Below are 19,746 nucleotides of genomic sequence, written 5' to 3'. Positions count from 1 at the left end.
GCTAGTTTCAGTTCTAATTGAAAAGTGGTCCAGCTCTGAGGTTGCATAAAGTGCCCAGGTTGTAAAGACGTCAGGGCCATCATCTGAGTGGATCCAGACTCTAGACTGTGCGCAAGGCCTCCTGTCCTGTCCTCTACCTATTACCTCACGGAAGGACCCCACAGGGCTAGGGACCATTGCCGCACTTCCACCGGCGGGGGTGCGCTTCGGCCCAGCACGCTTCAGCCCAGTAGTGAGGGTGCGGTTTGGCCCAGTTACGGCTTGCGTTCCCACCGCCGACAGTTCCCTTATGGTAGGGCAGGTTTAAGCCGGATGGCGATAGCCGCAGCAGCTACGTAAGCATCGTGACCTCATAGCAGCCCCACACAGTGTAGCCTGCTAATAAATCCAAGGAAAAAGAAGAACGCGACACAATGAACAAAGAGCAACAATGTAGGACGTCCAAGAAGGACGTCAAACTTATCTTCAATAAACGATGCTTTCGCCGTTGTACAGAAATACCTTGCGGGTACTGCGCTTGTGTATCATCCCCGTCGCACGGAGGTGACTATTCTGTGGACCAATCAACGGACGGCGTGTGTAGCTCGAACTTGTTGGCACCCTTTCAGACGTCTCACTACCCCAAAGGAGGAGTACTGCGAGAAGAGTACGGCTCAATACGGCTCACGCCCACTTTTGGCGGTGGAACGCGAGCCGTTCCGTACCGTGCGTTCTGAACCGACTCACACCGGCCGGTGGAAATGCGCCATAGGACCTGGTGCTCTTCGGTTTCAGGGGAACATGACTCTTGCGCACACACACGCGCACACACACGCGCACACACACACACACAGAGTCATCGAGGTGTTTTATAGTTGTTCTCAGGACTCTTTGGGTTCGGGCCTGTGGTCTGGTCCCAGTAACCCCGACACCAGTAGGCTGATGGTTACGGGACCAGTAGGCTGATGGTTAAGGGACCAGTAGGCTGATGGTTACGGGACCAGTAGGCTGATGGTTACGGGACCAGTAGGCTGATGGTTACGGGACCAGTAGGCTGGTGGTTACTGGACCAGTAGGCTGATGGTTACGGGACCAGTAGGCTGATGGTTACTGGACCAGTGGGCTGATGGTTACGGGACCAGTAGGCTGATGGTTATTGGACCAGTAGGCTGATGGTTACGGGACAAGTAGGCTGATGGTTATGGGACCAGTAGGCTGATGGTCACTGGACCAGTAGGCTGATAGTTACTTGACCAGTAGGCTGATGGTTACGGGACCAGTAGGCTGATGGTTACGGGACGAACACAAACTCTACAGCAACACATCTACCCTAACGTAGCACAGACAAGACCCCCCACCCGGGTTAACAGGACACCACCGACCTGTTGCGTTCTCTCCGCCGGGTTCATCATCACCGCCTGCCGGAAACTGTTATCCACGTAGGACGCCATCGTGGTACTTCGGAGCGGGTCCCAGTCCTCTCCGGTCCCGGCCCTCTCCCGTCCGTGTGTAGCGGTGTTCTCCTGGCGGTACCAAGCCGAGGAGCCCCGGGTCCCCCGGTCCTCCCCCGGCGGGGCGGTAGGAGAGGGTCGAGGCTCAGCAGGCCCCGCCGGGCTCCAGCTGCTCTTCCCGGCGTCCGTCTGCTCCCACCCAGGGAAGCTCTCCTCGGAGCTCGGGTCCACGGGGGGCCGAGGGCCGGGAGGACCGGTCTTGATCAGGTTACGGGTCTACCGCCGGGTTTAATCCACCGCGGAAAGCCATCCTGTCGACGGAAGAAATCCCACGGAATCTCTAGTCCCAGAACACAAAGTACTATCTAACCCCGACCAACTAACCCTGAGCGACTAGATCCACCATCACCGACCACAGCCCGACGAACTCCCGGGAGGAAAACTCATACTGATCGGGGGTAGACGGGCTTCAGACACACGGCCACCGGGGGACTGACTGAGGGGAGAGGCTCCGAAAACACTGGAACCCGAGGACAATGCGCGGCGGAGGAATGGGGATCTACCGCCACCCGGTGGCCGAGTGGGAGAACGACGGCTCGATAACCTCCACCCAGTGGCCGAGTGGGAGAATGACAGCTGGAGTACCTCCACCCAGTGGTCGACTAGGAGAATGACAGCTGGAGAACCTCCACCCAGTGGTCGAGTAGGAGAATGACAGCTGGGGAACCTCCACCCAGTGGTCGAGTAGGAGAATGACAGCTTGAGAACCTCCACCCAGTGGCCAGGCCCGAGAAGGAGAATGACCCCCAGTGGTCGATTGGGAGAATGACCACTGTGTAAAGTAGTGATTTGCTCGACACCACAGTCGATGGTTTGTTTAAAGGAGGCATATTATGGTGTTTTCACAACAAGTAAACATAGTATTTGTGTTCCAGAAAACATGTTTTTGAAGCTGTTTGCTGGAAATGGCGGCTGCGGGGGGTTGTTGGGCAAGGAATCCGGACGGGGGGGGGGGGGGGGGGGGGGGTGGAGGCTGTGGGAGGTTGTTAGGCAAGGAATCCTGATGGGGGGAGGGGGGGGGGGGGGGGGGGGGGGGCAGGGAAGAGGCCCTCACAGGGATCTCTCGTGCCCACCGGGAAAACTCCCCATCTTCCCGATGGCCACAACGCCTCTGGTCACAAATCACCACTAAATCACAACCCCGGGCTCTCTGTGTCCAGTCTTTTAAAGGTTGAACGTATTTGAATGGCGCAAAGAAGAGAAAACGTCAAATCATTGAAGTAGCCTACGCAGTGCATGAATGCACCAAAGTCTGAGTTTGTCCATGGAGGCGGAGCAAGGGGTTGGGCGAGGTGCCAGGTGTTAGGGGAGGGGAGGAGAGGACGTCTTGTTTAGGAAACAAAACTTAACATTCACAGAAACCAAAGCAACCGACGTGGCAGCAGTTTCCTCTTTCAGGCGAGAAAATAAAACACATTGTCTGACGGACAGAAACCACATCAAGGTGAGTAAATCAGCACAAGAGAAGCTAAAACCTCTCTTCCCGTAATGGAATTGATGGACCTTTTTAAATCACTGAAGATTTGCAAAAGTTAGTAGTTGATGAACCAGTAAATGACTTAATCTCTACCATACAACAACCCTTCATGTATAACCCACTTAAACAAATGTCACAGTGACTAATGTAAAGATGTAAAGATGTAATGTAAAGATTCTCCCCATGTGTGTGAGTATTGTATTGACTTTGTCTAATCAGCTCTCCTCTCCTCTCCACCCTCCCCTCCTCTTCCTCCTCCTCTCTCTCCTCTCTCTTCTCCTCTTCCCCTCTCTTCTCCTCCTCTCTCTTATCTCTGCTCTCCTCTCGAGCTCATCTAGGATTGTGTTCATTCTTTTTGTACATTGCACACTACGTGTATTCACATGGCAAAGGTAAACACATTTAGATGTGTGAACCTAAAACAGAGATGAACTCCCACTGGGTGAGGTCAGCTGAGTGAATCTTTATGGTGACGCTGACGCCCCCGCTCATGCGGAGTCCTTCTCCCCATAAGCCACGCCCACTGACTGCCTGGACTTCGCGAGGAGAGGGAGAGACCCCGACGCTGTTGGCACGAGAGCCGTGGACCGCGATACCTCTGAGCAGCCAGCAGCATGGGAATGAATAACCCCATCACACGTTTGATATGTGTTTCACCTTCTCCCTGATGGTCTGAATAAGTCGCCCAGTGTGTCGTCAGTCGCCTTTTGGAAATAAAGGCGCAAAGAGAGTCAATGGTACGTGCACAACTGCAAATGATCTGTAATGTTTTTCACTACTATTTTAGTCATTCTGTTTATGTACTTTCAGATGACTATTTTTCAGTTATAGTTGATATTGAAGCATATTGGTAATAAATATCTTAGTCGAACTGAATGTTCTCGTGTGTTCAGCCGATGATTCTCCCGTTTCTTCAGTCCAAATCCTCCAAGCTGAGCAGATGTTTCTCCAGAGCTCTCTGTTGGTCATCCTAGCAGCACACCTGGAAGGTCCTTCCAGCCCCTTGGATCCCAGCAGGTCTCTAAGGTGTCCTGCCCCCTGACGTTGGCCCAGTCTTCAGTCCCTCCCGCCGGCTCTTCCTCAACTCACTGGTGGCTTGGTGGACCATGTCAGACCTCTGGAGACATCCCAGCATGTCAACAACAATGGAATATTTGTTATTATGAATAATAAAGTACGTATATAATCGAATGGTTATGCTGATAGCAGCTCATGTACATTTCTATAGTTTGAAGTGACAGTAGGGTGTGTGTGTGTGTGTGTATGTGTGTGTGTGTGTGTGTGTGTGTGTGTGTGTGTGTGTGTGTGTGTGTGTGTGTGTGTGTGTGTGTGTGTGTGTGTGTGTGTGTGCGTGTGTGTGTGTGTGTGTGTGGTGAGCGAGATTTGTGGTGAGCGAGATTTACTACTAGGAATATTTGTTCCTTCACTATTTAATGCGAAGGAACAAAAGAGTGATTTTTTACAATTATCAATTCATTTGTGATAGTTATCCGATCACTTGCAGAGCTCGAAAATATGCGTACCCACATTCACATGTCGCTGCTTCTCGCGATCCCCACCATACAGATGTAAAAAATACAGTAGGTCTTCCATCTTATTATTTTTGAATTTTCTAGGTAAATCTATATTTAATTCAGTTGAATTAACTGCGGCAAGGTGGCAACAAAACAAGTGTTTGTTGACTTGTCTCTTACGCCTCGTGCCCACTGCACCGTCAGTCAACGGACGTGGGAAGGCGTGGCTGACGGATGGGGGAGTAGTCTTTGCAGAGGCATCCGTCAGCCAATCAAATCGCTTCGCCGGGTTCTTCCCGCTTCTTCCTGCTTGTTGCGATGCAAGATTACCCGCTTTCCCGCTTTCCAGTATCGTCAGAGCCCGAGTCGCGTCTATGGATTCAGTTTCCTGCCATAATTCAAACCTGAAAAAAAAAGTTTCAAAGGCTTGTAAGTCTGGGTTTGAAAACTCAACACCTTGTAAAAAAGGTTTTGCAACACTGAAAAAAGAGATTATAACCTGAAAAAAAACTAAAACTAAAATTCAAACATCTGTAAACATGATTTTGTGTTCTATTTTATCTTCTTCATCATTTTCACCAACACATTTTCAAAGTTCAAACAATTTCACCAGCGCATTTGCAGAGTTTCAAATCTGGCACTGTTCTAACAGTGTATTTCATTGTTGCCCGGTTTTGAAACCTTGTAAATGGGATTCTGCAAACAGGTGTTCATACATTGAGAAATACGTTTTGAAAGGTTGAATATTTAGTTTTAAAAACTTGTAAAGGTGTACGTTTACGACATTGCAACGTATTTTTTCAGAACTGGCTTTTCAGCACTGACTTTTCAGAGATTTGACCACACAGGCGCAAGCTTTGAGTCACGTGAATATTGGCAGTGTTCTGACGCCACTTGTTTTGAAACTCCTTGGCAGTCGAATCTGAAAAAGAAAAAAACGTTCCTGGGGGCGGGACCATTTAGCTCTAAACCTATTGGTTGCTCTCGGCTGACGTACATTCCAATCACATGTGCCGTTCACCGGGCTGTGCGTGATTGACAGTGCTCTGCCGATGACACGAATAACAAGCGACTTTCGCGGTTGATTATGATTTCCATTTTTTGGAACCATGGCTGTTTCCCAAAGTGAAGGCTGCGTCCTTGCTAGTCGCGTCCTATGGAGATGAGACTAGCTGTGTTCGAAATCGTTCCCTATCATGGATGTAGTGCACTAAATAGGGTGCACGCCATTTTGTAGGGTGTTCGAATTCTCAGTGGTCCACTATATAGGGCACTATATAGTGGACTTGAAATAGGGTACATACGATGTTCCCTACATGTTACTCCCGTATACCACAATGCAATGCGGTTGTATTTTTCCAGGGGAGAAGAAGCTGAATAACCGCGAAAACGAATACATTTAATGATGGAGTCTCCGGATTGTGTTTAGAAATGTCAACAATTTATTTGGGATTTAACATTCAAAATTAATTTAAAAAAAACTTGAACAAGGAAATGTAACATTCAACATCAATACAACCTCCAGCCCGGTTTGTTAGATGATGTCGGCGCATCACGTCACACAAATACCAGGCGCATTTACTGACGCAAATGACGTTTAGAAATGTTAGGCGTAGTGTCCGAATTCTCGTTCCCTATTCCCTATATAGTGCACTATATCATGTACACTATATAGGGAATAGGGAACGAGTGTATAGGGAACGATTTCGAACACAGCTTCTGGTTCCAGAAAATGAAAATGAAAATCAACCGCGAAAGTGGCTTGTTATTCGTGTCATCGGCTGAGCACTGTCAATCACGCACAGCCCGGTGAACGGCACATGTGATTGGAATGTACGTCAGCCGAGAGCAACCAATAGGTTTAGAGCTAAATGGTCCCGCCCCCAGGAACGTTTTTTTCTTTTTCAGATTCGACTGTCAGGAGTTTCAAAACGAGTGGCGTCAGAACACTGCCAATATTCACGTGACTCAAAGCTTGCGCCTGTGTGGTCAAATCTCTGAAAAGTCAGTGCTGAAAAGCCAGTTCTGAAAAAATACGTTGCAATGTCGTAAACGTACACCTTTACAAGTTTTTAAAACTAAATATTCAACCTTTCAAAACGTATTTCTCAATGTATGCATGACCTGTTTGCAGAATCCCATTTACAAGGTTTCAAAACCGGGCAACAATGAAATACACTGTTATAACAGTGCCAGATTTGAAACTCTGCAAATGCGCTGGTGAAATTGTTTGAACTTTGAAAATGTGTTGGTGAAAATGATGAAGAAGATAAAATAGAACACAAAATCATGTTTACAGATGCTTGAATTTTAGTTTTATTTTTTTTCAGGTTATAATCTCTTTTTTCAGTGTTGCAAAACCTTTTTTACAAGGTGTTGAGTTTTCAAACCCAGACTTACAAGCCTTTGAAACTTTTTTTTTCAGGTTTGAATTATGGCAGGAAACTGACTCCATACGCGTCACAGTGCTTAAATTTGCATACGCGATCTGATTGGATGACGGAACCGTCGCTGCCGAAAAAGTTTAACATTTTTCAACTTTCTGAGGTGGCGAACGCTCCAACTGAACGGACGGATCCACAATGCATTGCGCGTCCGTCCCCATTCAAAGTCAATGGGCAACGGTCAACTGACGGAGGTAGTGGGCACGGGGCGAGTGTGAACTCGTCGGTCTGGTTCGTCCTGCCCAGAGGAGAGAGTTGCGACACGCTATGATCTCGCCGACAGGGTGGTCACGTGGTTGTCAAGTAGTTCATGCAAGTCTCAATATTTCAAAACACGCCGCGCTGTCAATGTTATTCTATGGGACAGCAGAGATTTCAATATTGAATGGTGAAAAAAACACAAAATATTTGTCCGATTGTTATTGCATTATTGCATATTTGTAAATGTCAGTTTTACATTTAAAGTGGTAGGGGGACAACTGAAAGCTATCTATAAGTATTACTTAGATACGTTTTTAAGTTTGAGGGAAAGCTTCACGTTCGTGTTAGCATACTGGCTTAACCTTAACTTTTACCTTTCATCTGTATTGAAATCAAAGTATTCCAGATGTTACCATGATCATTTTAAGACATGAGCCACACAAAGTATCAAATATATTAAAGAATAACAACTCATTACGCTTGGATGAATGAAATAGCATTTTTTTTTATTAAACAATTAGTGTGACAAGAACAAGTGAGTGCGATTGTGTGAACAGATTCAGTTTAAAAAACAACCAGAGGTCAGGGATTCTCTGAGGATTCGCACACAATGTCGATAATCTACACATTTCTACCCAATTAACAATTGCCGGTAGATCCATTTATACATTTTATTGGTTTCTGATTGTGGCAGATGATTTAATTCACATTACAGAAATGTTTCACTTTAATTCATTTTCTTACATTGGCTTACATTGGAGATGACAGTAGTTGTAAATGCAAAGGCAAAATACATATAACAGCAACATTACCTTGTAATTATTACAGAGATTGAGGGAGAAATTGAGGTGGATTTCAAGAGCGATGAAAAGGACATGACAGGAGACAGAGAGAGCAATCAAGAGGCCACTTTGCCAAGGGCAGGTGATCCAGGGGCAGGTGATCCAGGGCCAGGTGATCCAGGGCCAGGTGATCCAGGGCCAGGTGATCCAGGGCCAGCTGCTCCAGGGCCAGCTGCTCCAGGGACCAGACTGCCAGGCACTGATGGGGCGACTGTGGAGGACCTAATAAGGCAACTAGAAAAGGAAAAATGTATGAGAAGGAGAGCAGAGAGGGCTCTTGTAAAACAAAAAAGAATAAATTTGGCACCAAGAAAGATAAACAATTCAATCAACAAGAAGTTAAAATGAAAAAGCCATACAGGTTAAATTCACCGCCCAATCAGCATTGTTGAAGCAGCGGCATCTGTAGGGCTTCATGTGCTGAACATTACCCTTTCCAGGATATAATTAAACAAACACTGTAATTTCTTCTTGCTATCGCATCATAAAAACCGTCCTTAAATCAACCTAAATGATCCTAGTAATCCAACATAACTAACTGAATAAAAGTTAGATTCACTACTGAACTTCGTAATTGTTGGTGCAGATACCTTCACATGGCGAAGTCGAGCTCACTAACCAGCAGGCAATCGGTCGTCTACCAAGATAAAAATATATATAATTACGCTGTGCATATACAAATAAATGTCAGTATGCATCATAAAAGGACCTCTTAGACAGTTGACAATTCAAAAGAGGTAGCTATTTAATCAATTTACCCCTGGAGATACCTTCACAGGTGGTGAAGTCGAGCTAACAAACTAGCATGCAATCGGTCGTCTACCAAGACAAATGTAAGGGATAATGTATAGAACGCCGGTCATTATCGAGAAAATAAGCCCCGACAGGGCGAACAGGACGCCGACGCGCAGCGGAGGTGTCTTGCTTCGCCATGAAGGGACTTATTTTACGATAATTACATTACATTACATAATTACATTACATTGTGGATACATTTTCCACACGGCTACTTGCCAAAACGAAACAATTTATTTACAATGTATTTGTTACCAGCATTCATAGTGTTGATCAGCAGAGACGCTGACGTCGTCGCTTAGCAACCGACAGCGCTTTACATATCCCACATATCCCGCATGGCGAAGCAAGACACCTCCGCTGCGCGTCGGTGTCCTGTTCGCCCTGTCGGGGCTTATTTTCTCGATAATGACCGGCGTTCTATACATTATCCCTTACATAATTACGCTGTGCATTTACAAATAAATATCAGTATATGCATCATAAAGGGCCTCTGATACAATATAGACAGTTTACAATTCAAAAGAGGTAGCTATTTGATCAATTTACCTCAGAAGTTACTCGACAGCCAGCAATGGAAATGATCTCCTACGCCGTAAAATGGTTGTTTGGCTCGATGCCACGGAAGTAGGCGCTACAACGGAGTACAATGGAAGTGTCGCCCCTCTGTTATATCTACCACTCTGGTCCTGCCCTACCCCCGAGTCACATGACTCGGCGGTTTTATGAAGTCGAAGCCTGGGAGAAAGCCTGATCTCAATACCAGTAATTAACTCAATATTAAATAACAACCATTATAGCACATATAACCTGGGTACACAAGGAGAGGGTTGTATTTAAAAAGACTGTGGAGAAAATTCCAGTCTCAGGCAAAATAGAGTAATATGTAATTGTACAGCTCTAAGTCACAGTAAGTCACAAATCACAAATTAATGGTTGAACAGATTTGAATTGCGCATAGACGAGAAATCAAGTCATTGAAGTAGCCTACACAGTGCATGAATGCGCCCACGGTGTGTTGAAGTTGAAAAGTCAGTAAACTGTGTCCGTGGGGGCGGAGCCAGGAGTTAGGGGAGGAGACAGGTGTTAGGGGAGGAGAGGAGAGGACGTCTGGTACAGGAAACGAAACTTAAGGTTCATAGATGACGAAGCCAGTTGACGTGTAAGCAGTTCTCTCTTTCAGAAGTAAAATAGAACGCATTCTGGAACAAATAGTCTGACGGACAGTAATCACAACAAGGTGAGTAAAACAGCAGAACTTTGAGATGAGTTAAAACCTCTCTTCCCGTTATGGAATTAGAAATATATAATTGCTCAATGCATAAACCTTGTTGTCTGTGTCTAGGAATGGCCTCTGCTAACACTTCCTGGTCTGAAGAGAACTTTTCATGTTCCATCTGTCTGGATGTGTTCAACAGTCCAGTTACCACGGCATGTGGACACAACTTCTGCAGAACCTGTATTACAAAGTTCTGGGATGAAGAAGTCTGGTACAAATGTCCTGTTTGCAACAAGCGTTTTGAAACAAGACCTGATCTTCAGGTCAATACCTTCTTATCAGAGCTGGCTACTCAGTTTGGAACATCCGTACGAGTAAAAGAGCAGCCTTGGGTTAAAACAGCAGACGTTCCCTGTGACGTCTGTACTGGGACCCAGCTGAAGGCCGTGAAGTCCTGCCTAGAGTGTCTTATCTCTTATTGCCAAACCCACCTGGAGCCACATCAAAGAGTAGCAGGCCTGAAGAAACATCGGCTGGTCGAGCCTATGGACCGTCTGGAAGACAGGATATGTAAGAAACACGACCAACTTCTGGAGCTCTTCTGCCAGACTGAACAGGAGTGTGTGTGTCTGTTGTGCACAGTGACAGACCACAAGTCCCATCCTGTTGTACCTCTAAAGGATGAGTATAAAGTGAAGACGGCCCAACTGGGGAAGATAGAGGCTGAAGTTCAGCAGATGATCCAGGAGAGAAAACAAAAGATTAAGGAGATCAAAGACGCAGTTAAATGTAGCAAAGCAGATGCAGACAGAGAGATAGCTGACATTGTGCAGGTCCACACCGCTCTGATGCGCTGCATTGAAAAGTGTCAGGATGATCTCAACCAAATGGTTACAGAGCGACGGAAATCCATAGAGAAACAAGCTGAAGCCCTCATCAAAGGGATGGAGCAGGAAATAGAAGATCTGACCAATAGAAGCTCAGAGGTGAAGCAGCTCTCACACACTGAAGACCACCTCCACTTCCTCCAGGCCTTCAGATCCCTGAAGGATCCTCCTCCCACCAGGGCCTGGAAGGCGGTGGACGTCCGTCCTCTGTCATACGTAGGGAGCTTGAGGAGATCCCTCAATCAGCTGGGGGTGACAATCGAAATGGAGATGAAGAAGCTGGCTGATCCTGAACTGAAGTGGTTCCAGCAGTATGAAGTAGATGTGACTCTGGATCCTGATACAGCTCATCCCCGTCTCCTCCTGTCTGAGGATGGGAAACAAGTTCATGATGGAGGTATGTGGAAGATACTTCCGAACAATCCTAAGAGATTTACAAATTATCCATTTGTTCTCACGAGGCAGAGCTTCTCCTCAGGGAGATTTTACTTTGAGGTCCAGGTTAAAGATAAGACTTTATGGTGGTTAGGAGTAGTCAGGAAGTCCATCAACAGAAAATCTGGGATCACGTTGACCCCTGAGACGGGTTACTGGACTCTTTCCTACAACAAGGATGGGTTGGTATATAATGATAACCCTTTTGAAGGTCTCACTCTGAAAACTGAGCTCCAGAAGGTGGGGGTGTTTGTTGATTATGATATGGGTCGGGTCTCCTTCTATGATGTGGAAGCCAGGGTTCATATCGGCTCTGCTACTAGCTGCTACTTTACTGAGCCTCTCTATCCAATCCTCTATCAAGGTTTACATGATGGTGGTAAAAACTCTGCCCCCCTGATCATTTCACCTGTCAATCAAACAGACTAGAACATTTGTTTGGTAATAAAATAATCAAACAAACAAAACAACTAAAATGTTGTTTCTTGAATTAGAATCTTTACTATGTGAGCTCTGAGAGAACTGCATTAATGTCGTACCACTCTCATTGAACAAGGATAAGTTCTCAAGAATCTAACCCCAGTTGTTGAATGTAACCCTTTATAAATGGTTAAATTACGCTATTGTCTGTTTTCTACAGATTTGTTATGTGTTTAACACTATTGTTAACAGTTGCGGTTATGTTGAACATCTTTAGAGGATTAATTTGTATGAATAATAATTGTAGGTTATTAACTTTTCCATGGGTTTTAACTTCTGAGTAGTGAATGACAAAACAAAACTGTCTGATTTTAATAAAAAAAAGAAAAGCATAAAAAATGTTGTATAGGCCTGCATTATCATTGTAATTAATCCATTCCAGTCCAATAGTGTTCAGTAGACGTATTGTCTCAGTGTAATACAAAAAATACATTATTTTATTAGTAAAACCCTTTTTTTGATTATTTTGAGATTTATGGAACATTTTAAATCATTGAAGAATTATAAAAGTTTGAATTCGATGAACCAGTAAAACATAATCTCCACATAACAACCCAACATGTGTTACACAAACAAAGCTCACAGTGATGTAAAGATTCTCCACAAGTGTGAGTACCGTGACTTTGTCTTGTTTGCTCTCCTCTCTCTCTCCACCCTCTCTTCTCTTTCCTCCCCTCTCCTCCCTCCATCCTCTCCTCTCTCCCCTCCTGTCTCTTTGCTCCTCTCTCCTCCTCCTCCTCTCGCTCCTCTCTCCATCCTCTCTAATCTCCTCTCCCTTCTCCTCCTCCTCTCTCTTATCTCTGCACTCCTCTCTAGCTCATCTAGGATTGTGTTCATTATTGTCATACATTACACAGTACTTGTGTCCACATGTCAAGTCACCCCATTTAGATTTGGGAATCTAAAATAATTGTCATAAAGCTGAACTCCAACTGGGTGAGTTCAGTTGTAGTGAATCACTATGGTGACGTTGAAGCCTCCGCTCGTGTGGAGACCTCCTCCCCATAAGCCACGCCCACTGACTGCCTGGACGCCGCGAGGAGAGGGAGAGACCCCGCTGTTGGCACGAGAGCCGTGGACCGCGATACCTCTGAGCAGCCAGCAGCATGGGAATGATTTGAATAACCCCATCACACGTTTGATATGTGTTTCACCTTCTCCCTGATGGTCGGAATAAGTCGCCCAGTGTGTCGTTAGTCGCCTTTTAGAAATAAAGGCGCAAAGAGAGTCAATGATACGTGCACTGTTAATGATCTGTAATGTTTGTCACTAGTATTTTAGTCATTCTGTTTATGACGTATACTTATAAGTGACTATTCTTCCGTTTTATTTGTTGTTAAAGCATAATGGTAATAAACAACTAAGTCGAACTAGAATGTTCTCGTGGGTTCAGCCGATGATTCTTCCCGTTTCTTCAGTTGAAATTCTCCAAATCCTCATATCACACAGTACCGCGGGAAGTAGGGGTGCTGGGGGTGCTGCAGCACCCCCTGTCTGAGGCCAAAGTGGAGATTTCTGAAAACGCCGGTTATGTGTTGTCGTGTCAACGGGGAGAAACGGGATTTTAGTTTCTGAAGCGTCACATTATGCACCAGGAAATGCTTAAAGATCCCATGCCATGCTATTTATGGATGCTTTAATATAGGTATTAGTGGGCTACAAACACAGTATTCAAAGACGTCCCCGAAATTCAGCCGTGGTGCAGAGTTACAGCCACTCCAAACCAGTCGCACATTGAGCTTCCCCCAAACGCGCTGTTTCGGTGGGCGTGTCAAGGCAGGTCAAGGAGGGGGGTGGGGGTGTGGCCCTGAGCAGCTTGTAGCCACAGTACAATGCGCTCTGGTTACGGTGGGCGTGTCAAGGCAGGTCAAGGAGGGGGGTGGGGGTGTGGCCCTGAGCAGCTTGTAGCCACAGTACCATGCGCTCGCCGCTCTGTTGACGGTGGATGTATCGCAATGGCTCGTAGAAACCCATATTATACATAGATATCTATATAATATAATATATGATGTATATTATCACCTGGCCCTGCATGCGCTCTGTTTACGGTGGATGTATCGCAATGGCTCTTATAAACCCATATTATACATAGATATCTATATCATATAATCTATAATATATATTATCACCTGGCCCTGAGCAGCTTGTAGCCACGGTACCATGCGCTCTGTTTACGGTGGATGTATCGCAATGGCTCTTAGAAACCCATTTTATACATAGATATCTATATCATAATATATATTATCACGGCCAAAAGCTGTGTGAGCCTCCAGACGATCAAACGACCGCGTCTTCTTCAGATTGATGTGGAAGTGGAAGAACCAGAGACGTCGGAGAACCCGACGAAGTCCTTTGCGATTCATTATATCGTCTGCACACAGGTTTTGGCCGTGATAATATCTATTATTTGATATAGATATCTATGTATTATATGATATTATTTAGATGTAGAGCCCCAGGACTGTAACGCTGCTGGAGTTGTTATTAGGATCTAAACAACACGTCGGACTCTCGTCTCTGGTATTTCTACAACGAGACTCGTAGTGGGGGTTATCTCAGCCATGGTTGAGAATGAATTGGGGGAAAGGAACTTTGGCTTTGACTCCCTGAAGTACATGAACCACGACATGGAGGAGAAGGGGATTGTTGGCCGCGAATGTATCCCGCTTGAGCCCTGCTTCCCGCCGCCTCGGCAGCGGTCAGCGCTAATCACCGCCTCCTGAAGCGGTGGTCCATCGGCAGCGAGGCTCCGGCGGGAGACGACCGCGGTCAACAATCCCTTTCTCCTCCATGTTGTGGTTCATGCCTACTTCAGGGAGTCAAAGCCAATGTTCCTTTCCCCCAATTCATTCTCAACCATGGCTGAGATAACCCCCACTACGAGTCTCGTTGTAGAAATACCAGAGACGAGAGTCCGACGTGTTATGCGCCATCACACCAACAGCAGAACGGTTATCCAAATAACAAGGAAGTGTACAACACTTGCGTTACAGTCCTGGAGCTCTATATCTAAATACTATCATATAATACATAGATATCTATATCAAATAATACATATTATCACGGCCAAAAGCTGTGTGCACGTCCAGACGATATAATGAATCACAAAGGACTTCGTTGGGTTCTCCGACCTCTCTGGTTCTTCCACTTCCACATCAATCTGTAGTAGACAGAACCGCGCGCTGCCTGCTGCCTGCTGTCTGCTGCCGGCGCAAGGCACCACCGCCCGGCTGCCCGCTGCCGGGCGGTGGTGCTTCGCGGCGGTGGTGCCTCGCGCCGCGGCAACCGGCGGCAGGCAGCATGTCGCAGTTCATGTACTTCGATGTCGTTCTGCCATTGCATTCAAAATTCTGTAACTAGCCTGTTACTACGAACTAAGCAACTACCATACACGTATTAGCATTTAGCACTAGCTCAATCACGACTCCTTCAGAATTATTGTGGGTGGTTACGAACCAACCAAGTGGGCAGGGCCATGAATAATAGTTTGACAACGCTACGTCACAGTGTCACCTTATCCAGATTGGCTCATTTCTTCTGCCTTTTTCCTTTCATTGCCTATTGCATTCAGCAGACAAACTGCATAGATTTCAAACTTACCACAGCTCACAAACTTATTCAGACCTATGTTATTTAAAAAACAACAGGAAAAATGTGATTTTAATGGCATGGGCTCTTTAACGTCGTGAGCGCCCGCTGTAGGCTACCGTATTGGTCCGAATATAAACACAAAACCCATTGTAAGACGACCTATATTTGGAAAAAAGATTTGAATACCAGATCTTGTTTTTATCAATAAATAAATTGTATTAATTGAAATAATATACGAAAATAAAAAGGCATAGAATAAAACACTGCATTGCCACTAAACAGTAGTGCAAATAGGCCGTACTGATGTGTACACCAAAGACTATTCCTGACACTCCTCTGCCCCGCTGTGTTCGTTCTGGCTGCGGTCGCTCCGCAACGTGGCAAAGCGAGTCATCCTCGCTGCTGTCCAAGGCATTTTGAGACGCAGCATTTATTCAATGCTCATATGACCTAGTGCTGTAAAAAAGTTATATGAAAAAGTGTGAGGGGAGCTGTGGTGCGCTAAACTTGTTCTGTGAGCAGCTGGATGTGAACCATGGTGTGAACACAACGATCGATTTTCGACTGTGCGCGCATGCACTGGTGTAATTGAGCTGCGCTGCTATATATCTTTTTTTATCAATGTAGCGAGTTGCGAGTCTAGTGCAGGCTGAGTTTTTTTTTTCCAGCACCCCCTGCTGAGAATACGTTCCCGCGGCTGACACTGTGCCGTGCCGCAGAGGACCGTTTATGGTCCACAGGGGGGCTTATCAGTCACCTGGTCCCGGTCGGCGCACAACGTGTGCAACAGGACGGACTACATGTAAAAAGAGAAGGTATTCACTTTGGAACGCAGCCCAACAGATGACAGGGGAGGTCAGTGGACCGAGGAGGTCAGGTGACTCGTTGTAACGGATACAGGAGACTCGTTGTAATGGCTCTACTCGTTGTAACGGCTCTCCAGGTGACTCGTTGTAACGGCTCTACAGATGACTCGTTGTAACGGCTCTACTCGTTGTAACGGCTCTCCAGGTGGCTCGTTGTAACGGCTCTACAGGTGACTCGTTGTAGCGGCTGCAGGTATAACATCTACAGGTATGGACGCTGCGGCCAGTCGTGGAAACAGGATCATTTTTACTGGTAAGATCAAAGTAGTTATCTGTTTATTAATAAACTAACTTTATTAGATCTACTGAAAATAGGAATCACTCTTTAGGTAGAATATCATTCATGTTCACATGAAGTCAGGTTGATCACTTTCATATTGATCAACAGTTATATATATAACACAATTTATACAGCGGGTGGCTTAAATCCAGCGATCTGATTGGTTCATAACTGTTGTATAATGAGCATATACATAACTGCTATGAGGCCCAATCATTTTGTGAAAGTTTGCATATCACTACGCGCCTGGAAGTAGAAACGGTTACAAAGTATAAAAGTAGTTGTATAAAAGCTATAGCACAGTTCACTGAAGCCTAAAAATATGTTGAATGATGGAGAGGGTGTAAATGTTGTTACTCCGGGAGTGAGCAAGGCGATGGAGAGACTAACGAAAGCTTAGGCACACGGTGAGTGAACTGCTCCATAGGATAAATTGCCGGCGAACCGCTCTAGCCGAGCCTTCTCTCGAAGGACGCTAAAGTGTGTTGCATAGCGACCGTCGTGCATTTTGAAGGCAGCCAGGAGGGTCTATTTTTTGTATTCTTGAAAATAACAGCTATTTTGACTCTTTTTTTTTTTTTTTTTTAAATGTAGTGTGTCTATGAATTCCGTTTTGCCCAAATAGTAACCGTTGTATAAAAGCAATAGATCACTTCACTTAGTGGTATGTGCTCATTATACCACTGTGAAGGGGGTCGCCGGTCCTCCGCTGCGCGTCGGGCCGAACAACGCCCCTTAACAGTGGTATAATGAGCACATACCACAGCCTGTCGTGATCTATTGCTTAAATATATAACACACAATATCATGTCATCAATGTTCAGTCAATAAACATGATTTATAAGTAAATATCATTAATCAACATCATTGGTAAATCAACGTCATAAGAATGTGTCGTCACAGATATAATGATGCTATGAATTCTATGTTAATAGATAAACATCATTACTAAGATGTGTGTCGTAGGTATACTGATAAAATGGTATGTTAGTAAATATTGAACATAATGAACAATGCTGTGGTCTCAGATTAGAATAATTTAACATGAAGCATCATTAATAAAATACTTTGTATCAGATATATAATTAATAACTTAACGTGAAGCATCATTAATACGATACGATGTATCAGATATATAATTAATAACTTAACATGAAGCATCATTAATAAGATACGATGTATCAGATATATAATTAATAACTTAACATGAAGCATCATTAATAAGATACGATGTATCAGATGTATAATTAATAACCTAATCTGAAGTCTGCCCCGCCCAGGTCCGGACGGCGTCGGGGACTATATGTGCAGGAGGTTGGACCCCCGCTATGTGGGCTCAGGGACCCCGTCTCGGGAGGCCAGCGGTGGAATGGAGTACCTGACCCGGGCCCCCCCTCCTGCTCCAGGGGTCCCGGGGGTCTGGGGGGTTCCGCGACCCACTCCTCCGCCCCGTGTGGGGGTCGTGGGCTGGGGGTGGAGCTACAGCCAGCAGCTGAACAGCACCGCGCTGCTCAGCAACATGCAGATCAAGGTGAGGGTGGTCCAGGGTCTAGTGCTGGTCCAGGGTCTAGTGCTGGTCCAGGGTCTAGTGCTGGTCCAGGGTCTAGTGCTGGTCCAGGGTTTAGTGCTGGTCCAGTGGTCTAGTGGCCTAGTGCTGGTCCAGGGTCTAGTGCTGGTCCAGGGTCTAGTGCTGGTCCAGGGTCTAGTGCTGGTCCAGGGTTTAGTGCTGGTCCAGTGGTCTAGTGCTGGTCCAGGGTCTAGTGCTGGTCCAGGGTCTAGTGCTGGTCCAGGGTTTAGTCATGGTCCAGTGGTCTAGTGGTCTAGTGCTGGTCCAGGGTCTAGTGCTGGTCCAGGGTTCTAGTGCTGGTCTATAGTGATGGTCTAGTGATGGTCTAGTGGTCAATAATGGTGGTCTATAGTGGTGGTCTATTGGTATATAGTGGTGGTCTAGTGGTCTATAGTGGTGGTCTTCTCTAGTGTATGAAAAAAAAAAAAAAAAAACGGTCAATTTAACGCTTGCATTTGATTGGTTGTTCTGACAGAAGAGTGAGATGCGGACCGGGGAGGAGATCCAGACCAGGTAAGAGACCTCACATTCACCTCACCTGTTACCTGAGCAACCAGCAGTACCATAATGCATCACTTCTGTCCTGCAGGCCAGAGGGGTTGCCTGTCTACGCCTCACTTCCTGTGGGAGGCTGGGAACGAATCACGCGCCACTAGTGAGAGGCCATGACATCACTTCCTGTGGGAGGCTGGGAACGAATCACACACCACTAGTGAGACGCTATGACACCATAGGGACAAGATCATTTTATCCTTATTATTGTTTATAAGATAATGATTTAATGATCATAGACTGACAATTTGGGAATGAGGAGTTATTAATGACATAATTTCAACGTAAAATATTATTACTTTTGGTGTTATTTGTACAGAATAAAGCTGCAAAACACTTTGACTAAAGGAATAGTCGTCTATGAAGAGGTTCTGCTTCCTTTGTGTTTCAGAAAACCTCCTGTCAGACAGCAGTGGAAGAGAGAACTGCAAACACTGACCTCTACAATAAAACATGTTCCCCTGAAACACATCGTCCGATGATATGACTCTAACAGGCCGACTCCAGATGGAGATAAACACATAGAATCCTCTGGGCCAGAAACATGGATAATGTTCCAACATGACAGACTATGGCCAATCAGCAGCAGGTCATGGGGTTCGCAGTGAGAGACGATACAAGATGGGCCGACTTCTGATTACCGTGGAAACCTGTTAGCCAGATCCAGATCAGGTCAGAGGTCCCTGCTCCGGTATCAAACGGAAGTAAATGGTCTGGAAATGGCTCTGTAATCCAGCCGGGGGTGTTGGGCTGATAGCTGGCCTCACAGACCTCCTATCTGTCCATTGGAGATGGGTCCAGGGCTCTGGTTTATTAATCCCAACATCTCATTTTACACTGCTGATACACACCAGAACAGGGGTCGGTAACCATAGGCACGCGTGCCACCACTGGCATGGGGCAGCATAATCATGGGCACACTTAAAAAATATATATAAATATATATTTATTCTGTTTTGGGCATTTCCTCCCAGTGCAAATATGTTTCAATTAGTTACAGAATTAGTGTTCTGAAACGGGATAAATTAATCGTTTTTAAACCTATGTTGTGAGTAATAGAGAATAAGATATTTAAAATATTTTTGCAAGTGGCCTGTATGCATCGC

General features: G+C 45.7%; 2 protein-coding genes and 2 long non-coding RNA genes across 12 annotated transcripts in view; 2 read left to right on the top strand and 2 right to left on the bottom strand.

Annotated features, from left to right (window-relative positions):
• The window catches only part of rapgef2b (Rap guanine nucleotide exchange factor 2b), a 62,745-nt gene extending 60,786 nt beyond the window's left edge, over positions 1 to 1,959 (bottom strand). For 5 of the 6 annotated variants that reach the window (XM_030367702.1, XM_030367703.1, XM_030367705.1 and 2 more), the window contains exon 1: positions 1,362 to 1,959. In XM_030367702.1, coding sequence (XP_030223562.1) covers positions 1,362 to 1,430 — 69 coding nt within the window. In that variant the 5' untranslated portion in view covers positions 1,431 to 1,959. The remainder of the gene's footprint in view (positions 1 to 1,361) is intronic. The other variant, XM_030367707.1, reaches the window with a different exon arrangement.
• A 592-nt stretch (positions 1,960 to 2,551) lies between these two features.
• On the top strand, positions 2,552 to 4,158 carry LOC115552849 (uncharacterized). Of its 2 annotated transcripts, none has more exons than XR_003978381.1 (3): positions 2,552 to 2,934; positions 3,306 to 3,704; positions 3,861 to 4,158. It is a non-coding gene; the product is annotated as an uncharacterized LOC115552849 (long non-coding RNA). The 2 variants fall into 2 exon arrangements; XR_003978380.1 differs by having other exon boundaries at positions 2,784 to 2,934; positions 3,885 to 4,158.
• A 4,007-nt stretch (positions 4,159 to 8,165) lies between these two features.
• LOC115552649 (uncharacterized) lies at positions 8,166 to 9,972 on the bottom strand. The gene is made up of 3 exons (XR_003978352.1): positions 9,755 to 9,972; positions 9,313 to 9,501; positions 8,166 to 8,605 (listed from the first exon to the last, which is right to left on the bottom strand). It is a non-coding gene; the product is annotated as an uncharacterized LOC115552649 (long non-coding RNA).
• Positions 9,973 to 10,512: 540 nt separating this feature from the next.
• LOC115552648 (E3 ubiquitin-protein ligase TRIM39) lies at positions 10,513 to 19,500 on the top strand. Of its 3 annotated transcripts, none has more exons than XR_003978351.1 (5): positions 10,513 to 11,266; positions 17,802 to 18,052; positions 18,564 to 18,601; positions 18,678 to 18,800; positions 19,032 to 19,500. XR_003978351.1 is itself a non-coding variant. In XM_030368925.1 (5 exons), coding segments are annotated over exons 1-5 (1,095 nt in total). In that variant the 5' UTR covers positions 10,513 to 10,527; the 3' UTR covers positions 19,033 to 19,500. The 3 variants fall into 3 exon arrangements, 2 of the variants coding, with proteins under 2 accessions (XP_030224785.1, XP_030224784.1); XM_030368925.1 differs by having other exon boundaries at positions 18,678 to 18,743; XM_030368924.1 differs by lacking the exon at positions 19,032 to 19,500 and having other exon boundaries at positions 18,678 to 19,023.
• The last annotated feature ends 246 nt before the right edge of the window (positions 19,501 to 19,746 follow it).

This window comes from Gadus morhua, chromosome 10, assembly GCF_902167405.1.
Source record: "Gadus morhua chromosome 10, gadMor3.0, whole genome shotgun sequence".
Taxonomy (NCBI): domain Eukaryota; kingdom Metazoa; phylum Chordata; class Actinopteri; order Gadiformes; family Gadidae; genus Gadus; species Gadus morhua.
This window is presented reverse-complemented; position numbering and strand designations above follow the sequence as displayed.